Consider the following 17,343-nt stretch of genomic DNA (forward strand, 5'->3'; position numbering starts at 1 on the left):
GGTCCTTATTGCCTTGTCAGCCAATGACACTCATTTTTCAAAGTTCTGATCCTCTTTTTGTAAACCCATAAATTTAGACAAATAAAAACTGTAAATAAACTATAAAACTGTAAATAAACCAATAAAACTCCAAATAAACCTTAATAATCAAATTAAAATTTGGTTCTCCAGCCCAATTATGCACTCCAGTCCCCGCGGCGCCCACCGGTCACGAAAGTGATCGAGCGCGCCGGCGGACACCGCGTGCTCCAGCTCCAGGGCCACCCGGGCGCGAACATGGCCACGGAAGAGAGGGAGGCAATCCGGCCGGACGACCCCCTTTCAAAGTTCTGATTGGCTCTGGGCGTCATCTCCCCTCTCTTTTCATTATGAGTGGTTACCCCTCTCTTTTCATTGGACCCAAATAAAAAAGAAACAATTTCACAAATAAGGTGACAACAACCCAATTACCCTTTTAAATAACCCTCCACCAATCAAATTAAAATTTGGTTGTCCCGATTAACAATGCACTCCAGTCCCCGCGGCGCCCACCGGTCACGAAAGAGCTCGAGCGTGCCGGCGGACACCGCGTGCTCCATCTCTAGGGCCACCCGGGCGCGAACATGGCCACGGAAGAGGGGGAGGCAATCCGGTCGGACGACCCCCTCGCTCGCCCGCTGCCAGGACCAATTGATGGCTTTCTTGGCCAGGCCCAGGAGCAGGCCCACGAGGAGGTCCTCCGACCCGCCCGCTCCCCTCCGCACGGGGTGACCGTAGATCAGGAGCGTGGGACTGAAGTGCAACCAAAATTTGAGGAGCAGCCCCCTCAAAAAATGGAAGAGGGGCTGCAACCTCTCACACCCCGTGTAAACGTGAAAGACGGACTCCTCCAGACCGCAAAACAAACAGGCGGTCTGGGAGTCCGTAAACCTACTTAAAAATCTATTGCACGGGACTGCTCTGTGCAACACCCTCCAGGCCAAATCCCCGATAGAACAAGGGAGGACTCCCGCATAGAGAGCCCCCCATTGGGGACCTCCGCCTCCGTCCGGAGGTAAAACGGCACGCCACGGCGTGTCCGGACGGCAGGCGAAGATGGCAAAGTGGAAGGTGTGCAAGAGCAGCCCGTACAGGAAACCCCTCCGCGCAGAATGAAAAAGCACGGAGGGTATTTCCTCGAGACGGCTCAAGTTGTGAGGCGCCGATCTCCGAGGGGTGTCTCGGGGAAAGGCGCCGATAAGGAATTCCATCCGAACGGGAGTAAGCTCGGACGGGATCTCCCCACGTGCCCGAGCCGCCTCGACGCACCTCGTGGCGCCGGGGGGCAGCATCGCTTTCACCGCCCCGATGGCATTGACCGCGAGCCGGACGTCGTCCCACGACATGCGCCTCGCCAGCTCCTCTGGCGCCATCCAGCCCGCTCCTCCGCCATCGAGTAGGTCCCCGACTCTAGTCACCCTGGCAGGCACAGCCCTGCGTTCCGCCAGCCACCCGAACTCGCGGACGTGGAGGTGCGGATTCCTGAACAGCGGCTCCCGGAGGACAGCCGCCGCTCCTGACGGGGGAGAGCTCCGCCTGGAGGCGACGTGATTCCAAACCCATAGTAGTTCCTGGTAAAAGACAGGCAGCTCCCGCAGGCTCTCACGCCTGCCGCTCCCCTCCAAAAACAGGAGCTGCGTGTCGTAATTGAGGCCGTGCAGCTGGCGGAAAAAATACGTCGCCAGCGCACACCATCTTGGAGGATCCTCGACGTACAGGTATCTCTGCAGCGTCCGAAGACGGAAAGTCGCAATCTGGGTGCGGAGGCACACCAACGCCTGACCGCCCTCCCTAAGCGGGAGACTCAGAACCGCGGCAGCGACCCAGTGCATCCTGTTGTTCCAGAAGAAGTCGACGAGCTTCTTCTGTATCCTGGCGACAAACGCAGGGGGGGGGGTCAGAGTAACCAACCGGTACCACAACATGGCGGCCACCAGTTGGTTTATGACCAACGCCCGACCCCTGTAGGACAACACTCGGAGCAATCCTGTCCAGCGTCCTAAGCGAGCGGTGACTTTGGCCTCCAGCTCGTGCCAGTTCGCCGGCCAGGCGTCCTCGGCCGGGCTGAGGTAGACTCCCAAGTAGAGGAGGTGCGTAGTACTCCAGGCGAAGGGCCTGAACTCCTCCGGCAGAGAGTCCACCTGCCACTGACCCACCAGGAGTCCGGAACATTTCCCCCAGTTGATCCTGGCGGAGGATGCGTCCGAGTAAATCTGCTGGCATTCCCGCATCCTCCGCAAGTCAACGGGATCCGTGACCACGAGGAGCACGTCATCGGCGTAAGCCGAGAGGACCACCTCCACGCCCGGCCCTTGCAGAGCCAATCCCGCCAACCTCTTCCGCAAGAGGCGCAGGAAAGGCTCCACGCAAATGGCGTATAACTGGCCGGACAGGGGGCATCCCTGACGCACCCCCCTCCCGAAGCGAAGGGGCGCCGTCAAGGACCCGTTAACTTTAATCAGACACTCCGCGGCAGCGTACAGAAGTCGGATCCGGGCGACGAATTGCGTCCCGAACCCGAAAGCGCGCAGAGTCCCGAAAAGATACTCGTGATCCACCCTGTCGAACGCCTTCTCCTGATCCAGGGAAAGGAAGGCGACCGACAGGCCAGCCCTCTGGGAATGGTGGACCAGGTCCCGGACCAGATGGATATTATCGTGAATGGTCCGGCCCGGGACCGTGTAGGACTGGTCGGGATGGATCATGCGGGCCAGCACGGTGCCAAGGCGAACAGACATGGCCCTGGCAAAGATTTTATAATCCGTGCTGAGGAGGGAGACCGGGCGCCAGTTCTTAAGGAGGCGGAGATCACCCCTCTTAGGCAGCAGGACGATCACCGCCCTGCGCCACGAGAGGGGCATCTCCCCGGTCGCCAAACATTCCCCCAGGACCCGCACGTAGTCGCCCCCCAGGACGCCCCAGAACGCCCTGTGGAACTCCACGGTCAGCCCGTCCAGCCCCGGGGACTTCCCCCTAGAGAGCTGGCGGAGGGCGCCGGACAGCTCCTCCAAACTCAGAGGAGCGTCCAATTTTTCGGCGCCCTCCAGGCCGACCTTCGGCAGGTCCTCCCACAAAACTCCGCGCGCGTCCTCGCTGGACGGATCCGGAGAGAACAGAGCCCCGTAATAGGCGCGGGTCTCCGCGCGGATTCCCTCCGGATCCGAGACCGGAGATCCGTCGTCGGCCAGCAGCTCCAAAAGCTGCTTACGGACCCCCCGTCTTTTTTCCAGCGAGTAGAAGAAGGGGGAGCCGCGGTCCAGGTCCCGCAGGAACTGGATCCGCGACCTCACGTACGCGCCTCGGGACCCGACGAGCTGCAGGTCCTTCAGCGCGCCCCTCTTCTCTTCGTACGCCAGCCGCAGGGCCGGGTCCTCGGCGACTTGACCGAGACGGGACTCCAGGTCGAGCACCTCCTTCTCCAACTGCCCGACCCTGGCCTCCCGCCTCTTGGTCGACCCCTTCGCGTACTCCTGACAGAAGAGACGGATGTGAGCCTTGCCCACATCCCACCATAGCCTCAAGGAGGGGAAGCCCCCCTGCTTCCTTCTCCAGCCGGCCCAGAACCGACCGAACGAATCCCGGAACCGCGCGTCCTCCAGCAGCAGGTTGTTAAAGTGCCAGTACGCGGACCGCCCCCGGCGCGCGGCGGCACGAGCTCCGCCCACACCAGGTGGTGGTCCATGCACGGCACCGGCCGCACGGAAGCCGTCGGAACGCAGGAGACGTACGCCCGGGAAATGTAGAGGCGGTCGATCCTGGACGCTCCTCCCCCAGACCTCACAAAAGTGAAGGCGCTGGAGTCGGGATGGAGATTACGCCAGACGTCCACCAAGTCGAGGGACCCGACCAGGTCCCTCAACTTCCCCACCGACGCCGGGCTCGGCTGGGTACCCGTGCGGTCCCTCGCCTCGAGGGTACAATTAAAATCCCCCCCGAGGACGACGCACTCGCCCGCGTCGATGGAGCCCAAAAGAGTGGACACTTCTTCAAAGAAGCGCGCTTGCTGCGCACCGGCCCCGGGGGCGTACACATTCACTAGATGGAACGGCACGCCCCCCAGGCGAACAGTGACCTGGAGCAAGCGGCCCGGCACGAGCTCCTTGACCCCCAAGATCTCCGGCTGAAAATGCGGGGCCAACAAGATAGCCACCCCACTGGAAACATTGGAGAGGTGACTCATGTTGACCCCTCCTTGCCACTCCAGGAGCCACGTGGCCTCGTCTCCCGGAACGGTGTGGGTTTCTTGCAGGAAGCACACCGCATACTTCCCGTCCCGAAGGACCGAAAAGTTATTAAACCTGCGGCTAGCCTCCCTGCTGCCATTGACGTTGAGGCTGGCTATGGTTATCTTCATTTCAGAAGCACAACCAACCCCTACTTAAACCTAACGGGGGAAGGGAGGGCGGCCGCTAGCCGACCGCCACTCCCTTAGCAGCCCGGTGAGGAATGCCCGGAACCGACACAGCTCGGACGGGCTCACGCCCGCGTCCGCACCCATGGTCTTGTAGGCGACGCGGGCCGACCCGATGAGCAGCGCCAGCCCCGACCATCTGTCGAGGGCCTGCTGGGTCCTGCGGCGACCCTGGCTCGTGGCCACAAATTCCCGGAGCTCCCTGATGGGAATGAGAACGAGGGGGGTCCCGGCGAGGGGCGCGAGGTCATCCATCGCCTCGTCGGCGACGGACTCTAAGTCCACCTCCGCCCCCACCACCGAGTCCCCGTCCTCCTCCGGGGGGTCGCCACCGGCGGCCGAACCGTCCACCACGCAATGCGCATCGGGCGGCCCGGCCGCGACAGCCGGCCCCGCCTCCGCCCGGATCCCACCCCCAGGATCGGTAGCGGAGGATTCCCCCCCGGGCTCCTCTAGGGGGGCCGGGCCAGCAGGCGGCGGCGGTTCGGAGACCCCCTCCGCCCCAGGCGCCGGAACGACCGGAGAGGCCGGAGAGATCGGAGAATACAAAAACCGGGCTTCCTCCAAGTCGCCCGGCGCCGGAGACACAGACCGAGGGCCCTCCTCTGCGACGCCACCGGCCTCTGACCCAGCAGACGGGGTGAATTTTTGACACACCTCGACGAGGTCGAGCAGCACCTGGGAAAAATCCGGGTCGCTCTGGGCGGGCTCGTCCTCAGACGACCCGCCCGACCCGGTCCCCTGGCCGCCCGACCCGTCGAGGGGCAATGCCACCAGTACTGGATGAATACCCGCCGCGGGTTGTTCCGCGACCCCCCCCACGGGCAGGGTCTCGTCCCCATCCCCGGGAGGCACGAGCTGGGCAGACGCTTCTGCCTCAGCCTCCTCAGGGACAGGCGACCCCTGCCGTTCGCCCGTAATGGTGTTAGCGGTGGGGTGGGGCGCAGCGCCCGCGGCGGGCGACGACTCCCCCTGACCGGAGGGACCTTCCTCCTCCCGGTCCTCCTCCTCATCCAGGGGGTCGCGCCTTCTTTTAAGCGCGGAGGGGTAAAGGGAGGCCTCCATTTCTTCAGGGGCCTCCCCTGCTCCTTCTGGAGGAGCGAGTTCTTTGGGTCCCCCGGGCCCGAGCCCGGCCGCGGGTTCTGGCATTACCGCCTCGGCGGTCGCGGCCACAGGCTCGGCCACGAGGGCCCCCCCCCCTCCGCACTCCGCGATCAGCGCGGCGACGCTCTCCGGCGTCAGGGGCTCCATGTTGTGGGGGACGCCCTCCGCGGGGGGACCCACCCCACGGTTTCGCGTCTTGTCCCGCGCCTTCTTTCGGACGGGACCTCCCTCCTCCCCCCCGCCGGAGGCCAGGATGGCATCGACCTCCGACGACGACCGCGCCCCGGTAGCGTTGGATCGAGCGGGGGCGCGGCTAGACCCGGAGAGAGGAGCGGCGGCGGCGCCAGCCTTGGCCACGGCAGATGACTTGGCGGCCTTGGAGGCGGGGCAGTTTTTGCACACGTGCCCCACCTCCCTACAGGCGTGGCACCGCACGCCGTCCGTCGTCCAGAAGACGCGGTACGAGGTCCCCCCGTGGAGGACCGTGAAAGCCCCGTCCGTCTCCCCCTCCCGCACCAGCTGGATAAAGGCCTGGCGCCGGAAGGAGAAGACATGGCGAAGGCTGGGTTCCCGGAATCCGAGCGGGATCGGCGTAATCCCCGACCTCACCTCCCCAAGTTGGTGCAAGTGGGGGAGGAGGAGCTCACCGGAGATGAAGGGCGGGACGTTAGACAACACGACCCTCTGCGCGGTGGCCTCAAGAGGGTCCACCGGCAGGATGGTCCCGCCCACGGTGAGCCCCTGGGCGATGGCCAGGGCCACCGCCCGCTCGGACTCCAGGAAGAACACAGCCTTCCCATACATCCTCGAGGCGGCGAGGATGGCTGAAGGGCCGACAACCCCAGCCATCGCCTTCACACATTCCTCGATAGTCATGTTGGGGTGAGTGTAGCTCTTCACCCCGAGCTTCTTCGTAATAAGTCGGAACGGTGACAGGGCAGCGGAAGGAGCGGGAGCAGCCGCGGCTTTGGCCGTCACCGCCGCATACGTTCTCGCTGGCCCCGTCACCGCCGAAGACGTCGAAGCCATACTGCGGTGATTTTTTGGGAGCTACACACACCCCAAGTCACAGGCCGTGTGGTATTAAGTGGCCTCAGTAAAAATGTAAGGTCTGCCACCGAGCAGAGGGAGTTTAAAGCCAATGGCCCGCCTCTCCCCTTGATGGAATGATTGGGAGAGGGGCCTCCTCCTCTCTGCTCAAAGTGGCTATTGGTGATTTTAAGGGAGGTGCCCTTTGAGAGAGACAAAAGAGAGGGATTAGGAGAGAGAGAGAGGGGGTGGGTGGGAAGGAGGGGGGGGCCCGCAAAGGCAGGGTCACCACTCTAGGTGGTATTTGGTGGGTGGGTGTCAGCAGGGGTGCACTCCCCGATGGTAACAAAGTCTATGAAGATGATCTTCGGGCAGGGGGAGAAGATGTCTTCGCCTGGGTAGGCTGGAAAAAGCCCAGGCTCAGCCCCACACCAGGTCTTCTCGATGCAGGTAAGCGAGTAAGAGGCTTCACCTGGGCAGCTCCAGCCGACCCAGGCCAGGCTTTCCGGCCCGTCTTCTTTCCTCCCCCCGCCTAGAATACACAGTCTTTTGGGGAATGCCCAAAAAAGACACCCACCTACAGATGTTGGAAGTAACGATGCAGCTCCTCCCCTCCTTCCAAGTAGAAGTTGGCTGGTGTTCCTCTCCCCTCTCTCCCTCTCCTGAGATGGAGGCCTTTCCTCTCCTCCTCTCCCTCCAGGCACCTCAGTTGTAGATGGTCTGGCTGTTGGTGGACTGGTGCTTCTCCTTCTCCTCCCTGTCTGGTCAGGAGGCCACCACGCTCTTCTCTCCACCTGCAGCTCAGAGGAAGGCAGAGACAACCTGCAGCACTCAGAGCAAGCCAGAGAATGATTCAGGCCTCTGGATTACTGGTTCACTAAATTTACCACTAGGCTACTGTCCCCTTCCCTTGGGGTCCTTATTGCCTTGTCAGCCAATGACACTCATTTTTCAAAGTTCTGATCCTCTTTTTGTAAACCCATAAATTTAGACAAATAAAAACTGTAAATAAACTATAAAACTGTAAATAAACCAATAAAACTCCAAATAAACCTTAATAATCAAATTAAAATTTGGTTCTCCAGCCCAATTATGCACTCCAGTCCCCGCGGCGCCCACCGGTCACGAAAGTGATCGAGCGCGCCGGCGGACACCGCGTGCTCCAGCTCCAGGGCCACCCGGGCGCGAACATGGCCACGGAAGAGAGGGAGGCAATCCGGCCGGACGACCCCCTTTCAAAGTTCTGATTGGCTCTGGGCGTCATCTCCCCTCCTCCCTTTACTTGATTGGTGCTCTGAGAGGCTGCCACTTCTGATTGGGTATTGAGGAATGTCACTCATCACCTAGGCGGCCACGCCCTGGATTATCCAGCAGTATAAATACTAGGAGTTTGGGGGGTTGGTTAAATCCCAGCTTCTTACTTCAACAAAGTTTAGATTTAGCAATAAATGATAATAATAATTAGGATGGCTTCTCAAGTGCGTCAGAACTACCACAAGGACTGTGAGGATGCTGTCAACAAGCAGATCAACATGGAGCTCTATTCCTCCTATGTTTATCTCTCCATGGTGAGTCTTGTATTTCTGACCACTTCATAGTGGAGTCTATGTAATGTGACTTTACTAAATTCTGTGCTGTATCTAGCCCACCCCTCAATCTATGCACAGTAAATTCATTTTTAAAGCTATAATTAATATAATGCAATTGATCATCTTGTGCATTAATTAAAAAACTGCCTCTCTGGTCCTTGCAGTAACTGAACCATATTCTGAGTATCTTAATGACTCTCTCTTTCCTGGGCTCTTGTGAGTGTGGTGTTGAAGTTTATATTTGGAATACACTCTGCATTCAAAGTGTGTAAATCAGAATTGTTATCCTCACTTCTAAATCACTCCATGGCCTTTCCCTACTTTGCTTTTGCAATGAGGGGATGTAATCTTAAAATTAGAAGTAGCCCATTTAGGAGGGAAGTCAGGAGGTACTTTTTCACAAGGGTGGTGGAAATCTGGAACACTTTCTTTACCTGCTTTCTCCTCCCCCCACCTCCTAGCTGTGGATGCTGGGACAATTGGAGCTTTCAAGACAGATGGTTTTGTTGGGTAAGGGTCTCGAGGGGGATGGAGTAAAGCTACAGGTCAGCCATGATCAAATTGAATGGTGGAGCAGGCTTGAGTGGCTGAATGGCCTACTCCTGTTCCTAATATTCTTAATCTCCTAGTTTTAAGTATCAGTTTGTGCCCTTCTGTCTTTTCTCTAACTCCCTTTGCTTTAATGGTGGTAAATCCTTCAGCCACTTTGACCCTACTCAGGGGAACTCTCCCTTAACTCCTCTGCTTTCCTACTTCTTGACCTTGACCAAGCACTTCAAATTCTGAAGGCTTATGAACCTTTATTCCTTGGTATCTGGTTCTCCTGTGAAATGCCTTGATTAGTGTTGAAGGTGCCAAATTAATGCTGCTTGTGGTAATTTTAGTTCCATGGGATGAATGTAGCCAGTAAGACTCAGACCAGTGTCTCCTCTTTGATGTACTACATGAACTGTGCACTGTGACTAGACTTTAATGGGTTTGCTTCTAATGCCCCTTGGCAATAGCTCTGGGCCAATAATTGTAAGTTACTATTTAATCTGCTCCCACCACCCTTTCAGGCAGTTCATGCACTTGAGTTTGCTCATGTTGTGTCTTTTTTTTGCCATTTCCATTGGCCAGTTTCCCTATTGCTAGGGGTCAGACTGTCCACTCTACCAGGTTAGTGAAGTAAGTAGGCCTGTGCTAATGTACAACAAGTTCAGTGAGGCTTGAACCCTTTGAAAGAAAGTGAAATCCAGGTTGGCTTTATGTACAATAACCATGATAGGTCTGCTATGAGATACACAACGACTTTTCTGATCTCTCCATAGTCCTATTACTTTGACCGGGATGATGTTGCCCTGCGTCACTTTGCCGAGTTCTTCAAGGAGCAGTCACACGAGGAACTGGAGCACGCGGAGAAACTGATGAAATTCCAGAATCGGCGTGGAGGCCGAATCATCTTGGCGGACATCAAGGTTTGGCTCAATAAACGAGTGACCTTCTGTCTGGATCCCCTCGGACTGATTGTTTCAAATACTTTCTAAAGCAATTGGTTCCAATTTATAACAGGCCAAGTGGGTCCATGACAGAGTTTATACTCCACGAACCAGTTCCCACCGTGTGTCATCTAACCCTATCTGCATATCCTTTTATACACCTCTCCCTAGTACATATCTAGCTTCCCCTTAAATACATCTGTTATTTGACTCCGGTAGTTGTGTTGGCTTAATGCAGTAGTTCTATTTTCTTCTAACACATTGATTCATGGTAAGAGTAGACATTTGCACCCCTAATTTCCTTCAATACTAGTTTGTTTAATCCATTGTACAGTGAACTGTCTGTATTTCCCTTTCCAGAAACCAGCGCAGGATGAGTGGAGCAATGGTCTGGAGGCGATGCAGAGTGCTCTGCAGCTGGAGAAGAATGTCAACCAGAGTCTGCTGGATCTGCACAAACTCTCCACTGAGAGGACTGACGCTCATGTAAGTTCTTGATGCTGTAATGTGGGCATTTGTTAAATTGGAGGTGGTGGAACCTTGAGCCTATTCAAAAGATCTCCATGCCCAATAGCTTTTGTGTTGGTGCTTCTTAGGTTTTTGATTGGTGGGAGCTTGGCCTACTGTGGACATTGACTAGTAAATGTGTCCCAGTGATTCTAGGATCTATGCCCCTATTGTGCAGGAAGTTTAATCTAATGATGCAGTAATTCCATTAATCTCAATTGCACCACTAGACTGTCCTGCAGTCCAAGAGGATTAAACACTCAGGGGAAAGCGAGGATGTTCCTTCAAATCTGCTGCTGGACATAACTAGTTTCCCTCTTTTTCCAGTTGTGTGACTTCCTGGAGACCCACTACTTGGATGAGCAAGTGAAGATGATCAAGAAACTTGGCGATCACATCACCAACTTGAAGAGACTGGGAGCCCCTGAGAATGGCATGGGAGAGTACCTGTTTGACAAACACAGCCTGGCGGAAGAGTGACTGAAGTGACTGCAGGGATGAAGCCTATTGTGTTTAGTATTTGTATTTATAATTGTGTGCGAGACTCCTGTCCTGTAGGGAATGATGGCTTGTGACTTTGTACAAGAGCTGAGACCTGGGCTCTTAATGTGAAATGTCACTAACTGTAAATAAACTGTTCAATATTGGACTGGATTTTGACTCTTTGTAAATTTTAGTAGTTTTTGTTCCAGTTAGCATAACTTGGTGACATTTCCAGTATTACACTAGGCTGTGCAGCAATGTTGTCATGGGATTCGGTCATAGAATGGTTATAGCACAGGAGGCCATTCGGCCCGTTGAGCCCGTACGGCTCTCTGCAGGAGCATTTCAGCTCATCCCACTCCCCCACCCTTTCTTCCTGTAGTCCTGCAATTTTTTTCTTTCTGGTATTTTCTAGTTCCCTTTTGAAAGCCACGATTGAATCAGCCTCCACCACCCTCGGGTAGTGCATTCTAGATCCTAACCACTCCCTGCATAAAAATGTTTTTCCTCAGGTTGCCTTTGGGCCTCCTGTCAATCACCTTCAATTGGTGGCCTCTGGTTCTTGAACCTTCTGCCAATGGGAACAGTCATATGAATTTTTTTTTTGCTGCTGTAATTTGACTATATTTAACTTGGATATTCAGACACAGGTTGAAAGATCTCCTTTCAATTGTAGGTATTTCTTGCAAATACTTCAATCTTGTGTTGCAAACGAAGGGCAATGATTCAGCATCCACAGTGCTCTGGGGTAGAGAATTCCAAAGATATCTTACTAGGAAAGTGTGAATACCCTATTGGGCTTTGTTCTGGGACCCCTCTCCTCCCCCACCATGGTTGACCAACCTGCCAACACTCATGGTCTTGGGTAAGGTATTGAAGGATGAGGAATCCATGTGGAATTGTATTCCCACAAAATATAATCCTTCTGGAAGGAGTAAATGTATTTCATTAAATGAACAAAGTACAACCCCCAAGTTAAATAGATACTTTTCCTGAAACTCTTTTCCCCCCTCCCTGCCTGTTCCATCAATGTATAAACCCAATACCAGCAGCTCCTCCATAAATGTATTGATTGGTATTCAGGCCCATTGTGCAGTTCATACCAAATAGCAATCATCCTTTCCAAATCCTACTGCATCTCCATTTGTGTCCTTCACCCCCAGGAATGGATTCAACTGTTGATGATGCTGCAGCTGCAACACGCCAGTGTTTACATGTTAATTTAGGAACTTAGCTGAGAACTGCACCGGCTGCAATGAAATTGCCGTCTTCAGCCATTCCAAGTTGATGTCTTTGCATCTCTGAGGCATTTCTGGGGTATCGGAGACCCCACATTTCACACGACGATGAGCCACAATTCTACGAGTCGGGCTGAGTTTGACGGCTTCATGTTTCAGACAAAACAAAGTCTTCAGCTCACTCGATGTGAAAAACTTTACAGGCGCCCAAGTTTTAAGAATTACATTGAATTTACAGCACAGAAACAGGCCATTCGGCCCGACTGCTCCGTGCCGGTGTTTATGCTCCACACGAGCCTCCTCCTGCCCTTCTTCATCTAATCCGATCGGCATATTCTTCTATTCCTTTTTTAGCAAACTTCCCCTTAAATGCATCTCTGCTCTTCGCCTCAACTACTCCATGTGGTAACGAGTTCCACATTCTAACCACTGAAGAAGTTGCTCCTGAATCCCCTGTTAGATTTATTAGTGACTATCTTATATTTATGGCCGAGTTCTGGACTCCCCCACAAGCGAAAGCATTGCCTGCCTCTGTTCCGCGGCTATGTTCGCGCCCGTGTGGCCCTGGAGATGGAGCACGCGGTGTCCGCCGGCACGCTCGAGGCCTTCCGAGACCGGTGGGCGCCGCGGGGACTGGAGTGCATCGTCACCCCGGCCGGTATCATTCTAATCTAAGTTGATAAGCCTTATTTGACGTTTTCCTTAAATTTGCAGATAAATTGTACAACCAAAAGGAGGGACAACTGATCCCTGGCTGATGTTACTTTAATTTAAGTTGATAAACTTTACTTGACATTTTCTTAAGCTGCAGATAAATTGTGCAACCACAAAAGACCACAAGTGAAAGCATTTTCTTTCCATCTACCTTATCAAAACACCTTCATCATTTTAAAGACCTCTGTTAGGTCACCCTTCAGCCCTCTTATTTCTAGAGAAAAGAGCCCCAGCCTGTTCAGTCATTCCTGACCGATATAACCTCTCAGTTCTGCTATCATCCTTGTAAATCAAATTTCCACCTCCTCCAGTGCCTCTATATCCTTTTTGTAATATTCTCCTCAGAGCAGAGAAGGCTAAGAGGAGATTTGATAGAGGTGTTTAAAATCATGAAGGGTTTCGATAGAGTAAATAAAGAGAAACTGTTTCCAATGGCTGAAGGGTCGATAACCAGAGGACACAGATTTAAGATGATTAGCAAAAGAACCAGAGGCGACAGGAGGAAAAACTTTGTTACACAAGGAGTGGTTAGGATTGGGAATGCGCTGCCTGATGGGGCGGTGGATACAGATTCAATAGTGGCCTTCAAAAGGGAATTGGATAAATACTTGAAGTAGAAAAAATTCCAGGTTCCTGGGGAAAGAGCGGGGGAGTGGGACTAACTGGATTGCTCTTTGAACGAGCCGGGACAGACTCGATGGGCCGAATGGCCTCCTTCTGTGCTGCGCTATTCTATGATTCTATGGAGACCAGAACCGTGCACAGTACTCCAAGTGTAGTCTAACCGAGGTTCGATACCAATTTAACACGTTGAACTCGGGTGCGGTTCGGCTGCAAGCACTCCCCGCACTGAGGTCAGAACGGCACTAATGGTAACTGTTTGCATCTCACAAAATCTATGAGGTCGACGTTCACCCCGCTCCGTGCCGATACATTTCCTACAGTCTGACTACAAAGAAGCACAGCCCTGGTAGCAGCTCCCCGAGTGACGGGCTAGAAAATACACAGAGAAACATAGAAGATTGGAGCATCAGTCGGCCATTCGGCAACTCGAGCCTGTTCAGCCATTTAATGAGATCATGGCTGATCATCCAAATTCAGTACCCTGTCCCTGCTTTCTCCCCATATCCCTTGATCCCTTTAGCCTCAAGAAATATATTCAAATCCTTCTTGAATATATTTAATGAATTTTCCTCAACTGCCCTGTGTGGCAGAGAATGTCACAGGTTCACCACTCTCTGGGTGAAGAAATTCCTCCTCATCTCAGTCCTAAATGGCTTCCCACTTATCCTTAGACTGTGACCCCTGGTTCTGGACTCCCCGCCATCGGGAACATGCCTGTTTTTCTGGAAGAGAAATTTCTGTCTTTACATTCGAAGGGATTGTGTGATGGGGAGAAATATTTAATGGAAAGTCAAGCCTCATGGGTCCCGGTTCTACAGAATCTGAAAATGTGAAATGAATAATACTCTGGTGTATGTTCCATAACACACAAAGATGTTTCCAATCAATTGATTCCATTTTTAGAATATTAATTCACGGGATGTGGGCGTCGCTGTCAACGGCCAGAATGTATTGCTCGGCGCGAGTCGCACTGGAGAAGGTGGGGGTGAGCCGCCTTCTTGAACTCCGTGCGGTGAAGGTACTCCCACAATGCTGTTAGGCAGTGAGTTCCAGGATTTTGACCCAGCGACGATGAAGGAACAATTGTAGGAAAATTCATCGATAGCGAAGGATGATTCTCAGCACCTTGAGCTTTTGGAAAGCAGCAAATTGTCATTTAATTCAAATGAGAGCATCAAACAACGAGAGACTTTCCGATTTGAAGAAGGTCAAGGAACCCAAAAGCAATGACATCACCGAGACTGATCTCCCAAACCTGCCGGTTTTCCATAGCTCTGATTGGCTCTGGGTCTCACCCCCTCCTCCCCCACACACCCTCTCCTTTGTTAATTGGTGCCTGGATTCAGGAAAGATTCCTGATTGGCTCTCAGGGATTGTCAATCATTCCTTGTTTGAATGCAGGCTGTCCCAGTAGTATAAATACAAGAGCTTGAGTTAGAAAGGGTTAGTTTTTGAACTTTCTAGGTGCTAGTGAGCAGTAATAGTATAACAGGAAATAGTGAAGATGGCCTCCCAAGTGCGTCAGAACTACCACAAGGACTGTGAGGATGCTGTCAACAAGCAGATCAACATGGAGCTCTATTCCTCCTATGTTTATCTTTCCATGGTGAGTCTTGTATTCCTTGTTGCTGTATTCTTAAAAGCTGGACATTCTGTAGTTCCATGAACTGGCTTTCAACTATATTTCTCTTGACTTCCTTACCTGGGGAAGCAATCTTTGAGCAGTGAGTACTTCAGGGTGAGCTTGTTGTGTTGATGGCCTGCTCCTTGTAGCAGCTGCACTCTGTTGAGCAGGTTTAATATATGGAACTAGCTCAGCTGCTGCCTGAGTTTGTAACAGAAGAGCACAAACCTGGTCAAGTGACTGTTGGTGCTTGTTGATATGAAACAAAGTTCAGTTTCAGTGGGGTGACTGTAGTGAGTGACATGATGGCAGGTCCTCACTAGCTTTCTCTTTAACTGGAAGTGAAGTTCTGGGAATTCTGGTGTTGAAGCCTTGTTCACTGTGCCTAGATCTCTTTGGCTACAAGGCACTTTGGGAGGTAGTCAATGAAGTCACCTGTTATGTGGGAAATGCAGCAGCCAATTTGTGCACAGTAAGCTTGCACAAACAATGAGACTCATCAGATCATCTGTTTTGGTTGAGGGATAAATATTGGCCTGGGAATCTGGAGAGAACTCCCCTGTTCTCTGAAGTAGTGCCTTGAGATCTTTCACATCCACCTGAGGACAGACAGGGCCTCTGTTTAACATCTCATCTGAATGACTGACAGGAAATAGAGGAGGGACTACTTATCCAGCAGTAGAGTTTAGTTTGACTGGTCATGAAATATAATCCTGAACTGTAGTTTATAGTTTTTATTTGTTGGTTGACTGTTTCATCCTGGTTCTTGGGAGGAGAAGCTGGCCAACATGTTCAGATTAGTGAAGTGAATTGCATTTTGCTAGTTAACCAATGGTATCTTCAGGATCAAGGGAGAAGCCAGGGACAGGGTACTTGTTTGGATGATCAGCCATGATCTCACTAAACGTTGGAACAGGCTCAAGGGGCCGAATGGCCTACTACTGCTCCTATCTTCTATGGTTCTATCTATTTTTGCAAGATTAAGAACTCACTAGCTAACTAGGGGTAAATATAATCTTGCATTGTATATGAAGATCTAGGTCTGATGAAGCTGTTTAAAATTCTCTCCACAGTCCTATTACTTTGACCGGGATGATGTTGCCCTGCGTCACTTTGCAGAGTTCCTCAAGGAGCAGTCACATGAGAAACACGAGGATGCTGAGAAACTGATGAAATTCCAGAATCGGCGTGGAGGCCGAATCATCTTGGAGGACGTCAAGGTTGGATTCAATAAATGAGTGGCCTTCTGTTGGGTTCCCCTTGTTTCCAATACTTTCTAAAGCAATTAGTTCCAATTTGAATCCATGGTTCTGGTGGCTTAATACTGTCATTCTATATTCCTGTGACACATTGGTTCATGGTAACATGGATTTCTGGCTGCTTTTCACCCCTGTTTTCCTTGTGCTGTCTTGTGTCTTTTTTGTTTAATTCATTGTAAGTGAACTGTGACTTTCACCTTCAGAAACCAGAGCAGGATGAGTGGAGCAATGGTCTGGAGGTGATGCAGAGAGCTCTGCAGATGGAGAAGAATGTCAACCAGAGTCTGCTGGATCTGCACAAACTCTCCACTGGGAGCACTGACCCTCATGTAAGTTCTTGGTGGGTTTTTGGGTATGTTGGAGGTGGTGGAACCTTGCTGTCCTTGAGCCGATTCAAGAATCTAAATGCCCAATCGCTTTGTGTTGAGGTGTCTCCTGGGTTCTTAAGGGGGTTGGGGTGAGGATGGGACAGTTGGCCTTATGTGGACATTGAGAATAAGTGTGTCGCAGTGGTTCCAGGATCTAAGCATCTATTGTACAGGAATTACTAGATCATTTGAGCAAATTTACATCATCTCAATTACACCACTTGACTATCCTCCAGTCCAAGAGGATTAAAATCCCAACTCTAGAGGAAGTGGGGGGAGCTTGGATGTTCCTTGATATCTGCTACTGGCCATAACTAGTTTCACTTTGTTTCTTTTCAGTTGTGTGACTTCCTGGAGACCCACTACTTGGATGAGCAAGTTAAGATAATCAAGAAGCTTGGAGATCACATCACCAACTTGAAGAGACTGGGAGCCCCTGAGAATGGCATGGGAGAGTACTTGTTTGACAAGCACACCCTGGGGGAGAGTGACTGAAGCTTATTGTGTTCAGTACTCGTGTTTATATAATTGTGTGGGAGACCCTGTCCTTCAGGGAATGATGGGTTGTGTGACTTTGTACAAAGAGCTGTGAGACCTGGGCTCTGTAATATCAACTGTCACTAACTGTAAATAAACTGTCCAACATTGGACTGGATTTTGTCTCCTTGTAAATTTGAGTGGTTGCTTATTTTCTGATAACATTTGGTTGTCTTCAGACAAGAGCTACGCTGGGCTGTGTCCTCTGAGATGGTGTGCGTTGGCGACGTATTTCTTCCACCAGCCGCACGGCCTCAATTACGCCACGCAGCTCCTGTTTGTGAAAGTGGGCGGCATGCGTGCCAGCCTGCGGGAGCTGCCTGTCTTCTACCAGGAACTGCTATGGGTTTGGAACTACGT

The 17,343-nt window shown here is 52.5% G+C and overlaps 2 protein-coding genes across 2 annotated transcripts; both read left to right on the forward strand.

Moving 5' to 3' along the window:
- The first annotated feature begins 7,957 nt into the window (after positions 1-7,957).
- LOC147110858 (ferritin heavy chain A-like) lies at positions 7,958-10,790 on the forward strand. Its single transcript, XM_086001218.1, has 4 exons — positions 7,958-8,130; positions 9,462-9,608; positions 9,990-10,115; positions 10,464-10,790. The coding sequence occupies exons 1-4, from the start codon at positions 8,011-8,013 to the stop codon at positions 10,614-10,616; spliced, it is 546 nt and encodes a 181-aa protein (XP_085857344.1). The 5' UTR covers positions 7,958-8,010; the 3' UTR covers positions 10,617-10,790.
- Positions 10,791-14,680: 3,890 nt separating this feature from the next.
- LOC147110859 (ferritin heavy chain B-like) lies at positions 14,681-17,118 on the forward strand. Its single transcript, XM_086001219.1, has 4 exons — positions 14,681-14,801; positions 15,893-16,039; positions 16,282-16,407; positions 16,786-17,118. Exons 1-4 carry the CDS (start codon positions 14,700-14,702, stop codon positions 16,939-16,941), a joined length of 531 nt encoding a protein of 176 aa, XP_085857345.1. The 5' UTR covers positions 14,681-14,699; the 3' UTR covers positions 16,942-17,118.
- Positions 17,119-17,343: the final 225 nt, after the last annotated feature.

The sequence above is a fragment of the Somniosus microcephalus genome, chromosome 11, assembly GCF_052327205.1.
Source record: "Somniosus microcephalus isolate GS21.2 chromosome 11, FLI_Smic_1.0, whole genome shotgun sequence".
NCBI lineage: Eukaryota > Metazoa > Chordata > Chondrichthyes > Squaliformes > Somniosidae > Somniosus > Somniosus microcephalus.

Excerpts from the sequence above, each read along its gene's own strand:
- LOC147110859 (XM_086001219.1), top strand. The coding sequence starts at position 14,700 with ATGGCCTCCCAAGTGCGTCAGAACTACCACAAGGACTGTGAGGATGCT. Across the intron at positions 14,802-15,892 it reads CCTATGTTTATCTTTCCATG|TCCTATTACTTTGACCGGGA; the intron begins GTGAGTCTTGTA and ends TTCTCTCCACAG. Across the intron at positions 16,040-16,281 it reads TCATCTTGGAGGACGTCAAG|AAACCAGAGCAGGATGAGTG; the intron begins GTTGGATTCAAT and ends TTTCACCTTCAG.
- LOC147110858 (XM_086001218.1), top strand. The coding sequence starts at position 8,011 with ATGATAATAATAATTAGGATGGCTTCTCAAGTGCGTCAGAACTACCAC. Across the intron at positions 8,131-9,461 it reads CCTATGTTTATCTCTCCATG|TCCTATTACTTTGACCGGGA; the intron begins GTGAGTCTTGTA and ends ATCTCTCCATAG. Across the intron at positions 9,609-9,989 it reads TCATCTTGGCGGACATCAAG|AAACCAGCGCAGGATGAGTG; the intron begins GTTTGGCTCAAT and ends TTCCCTTTCCAG.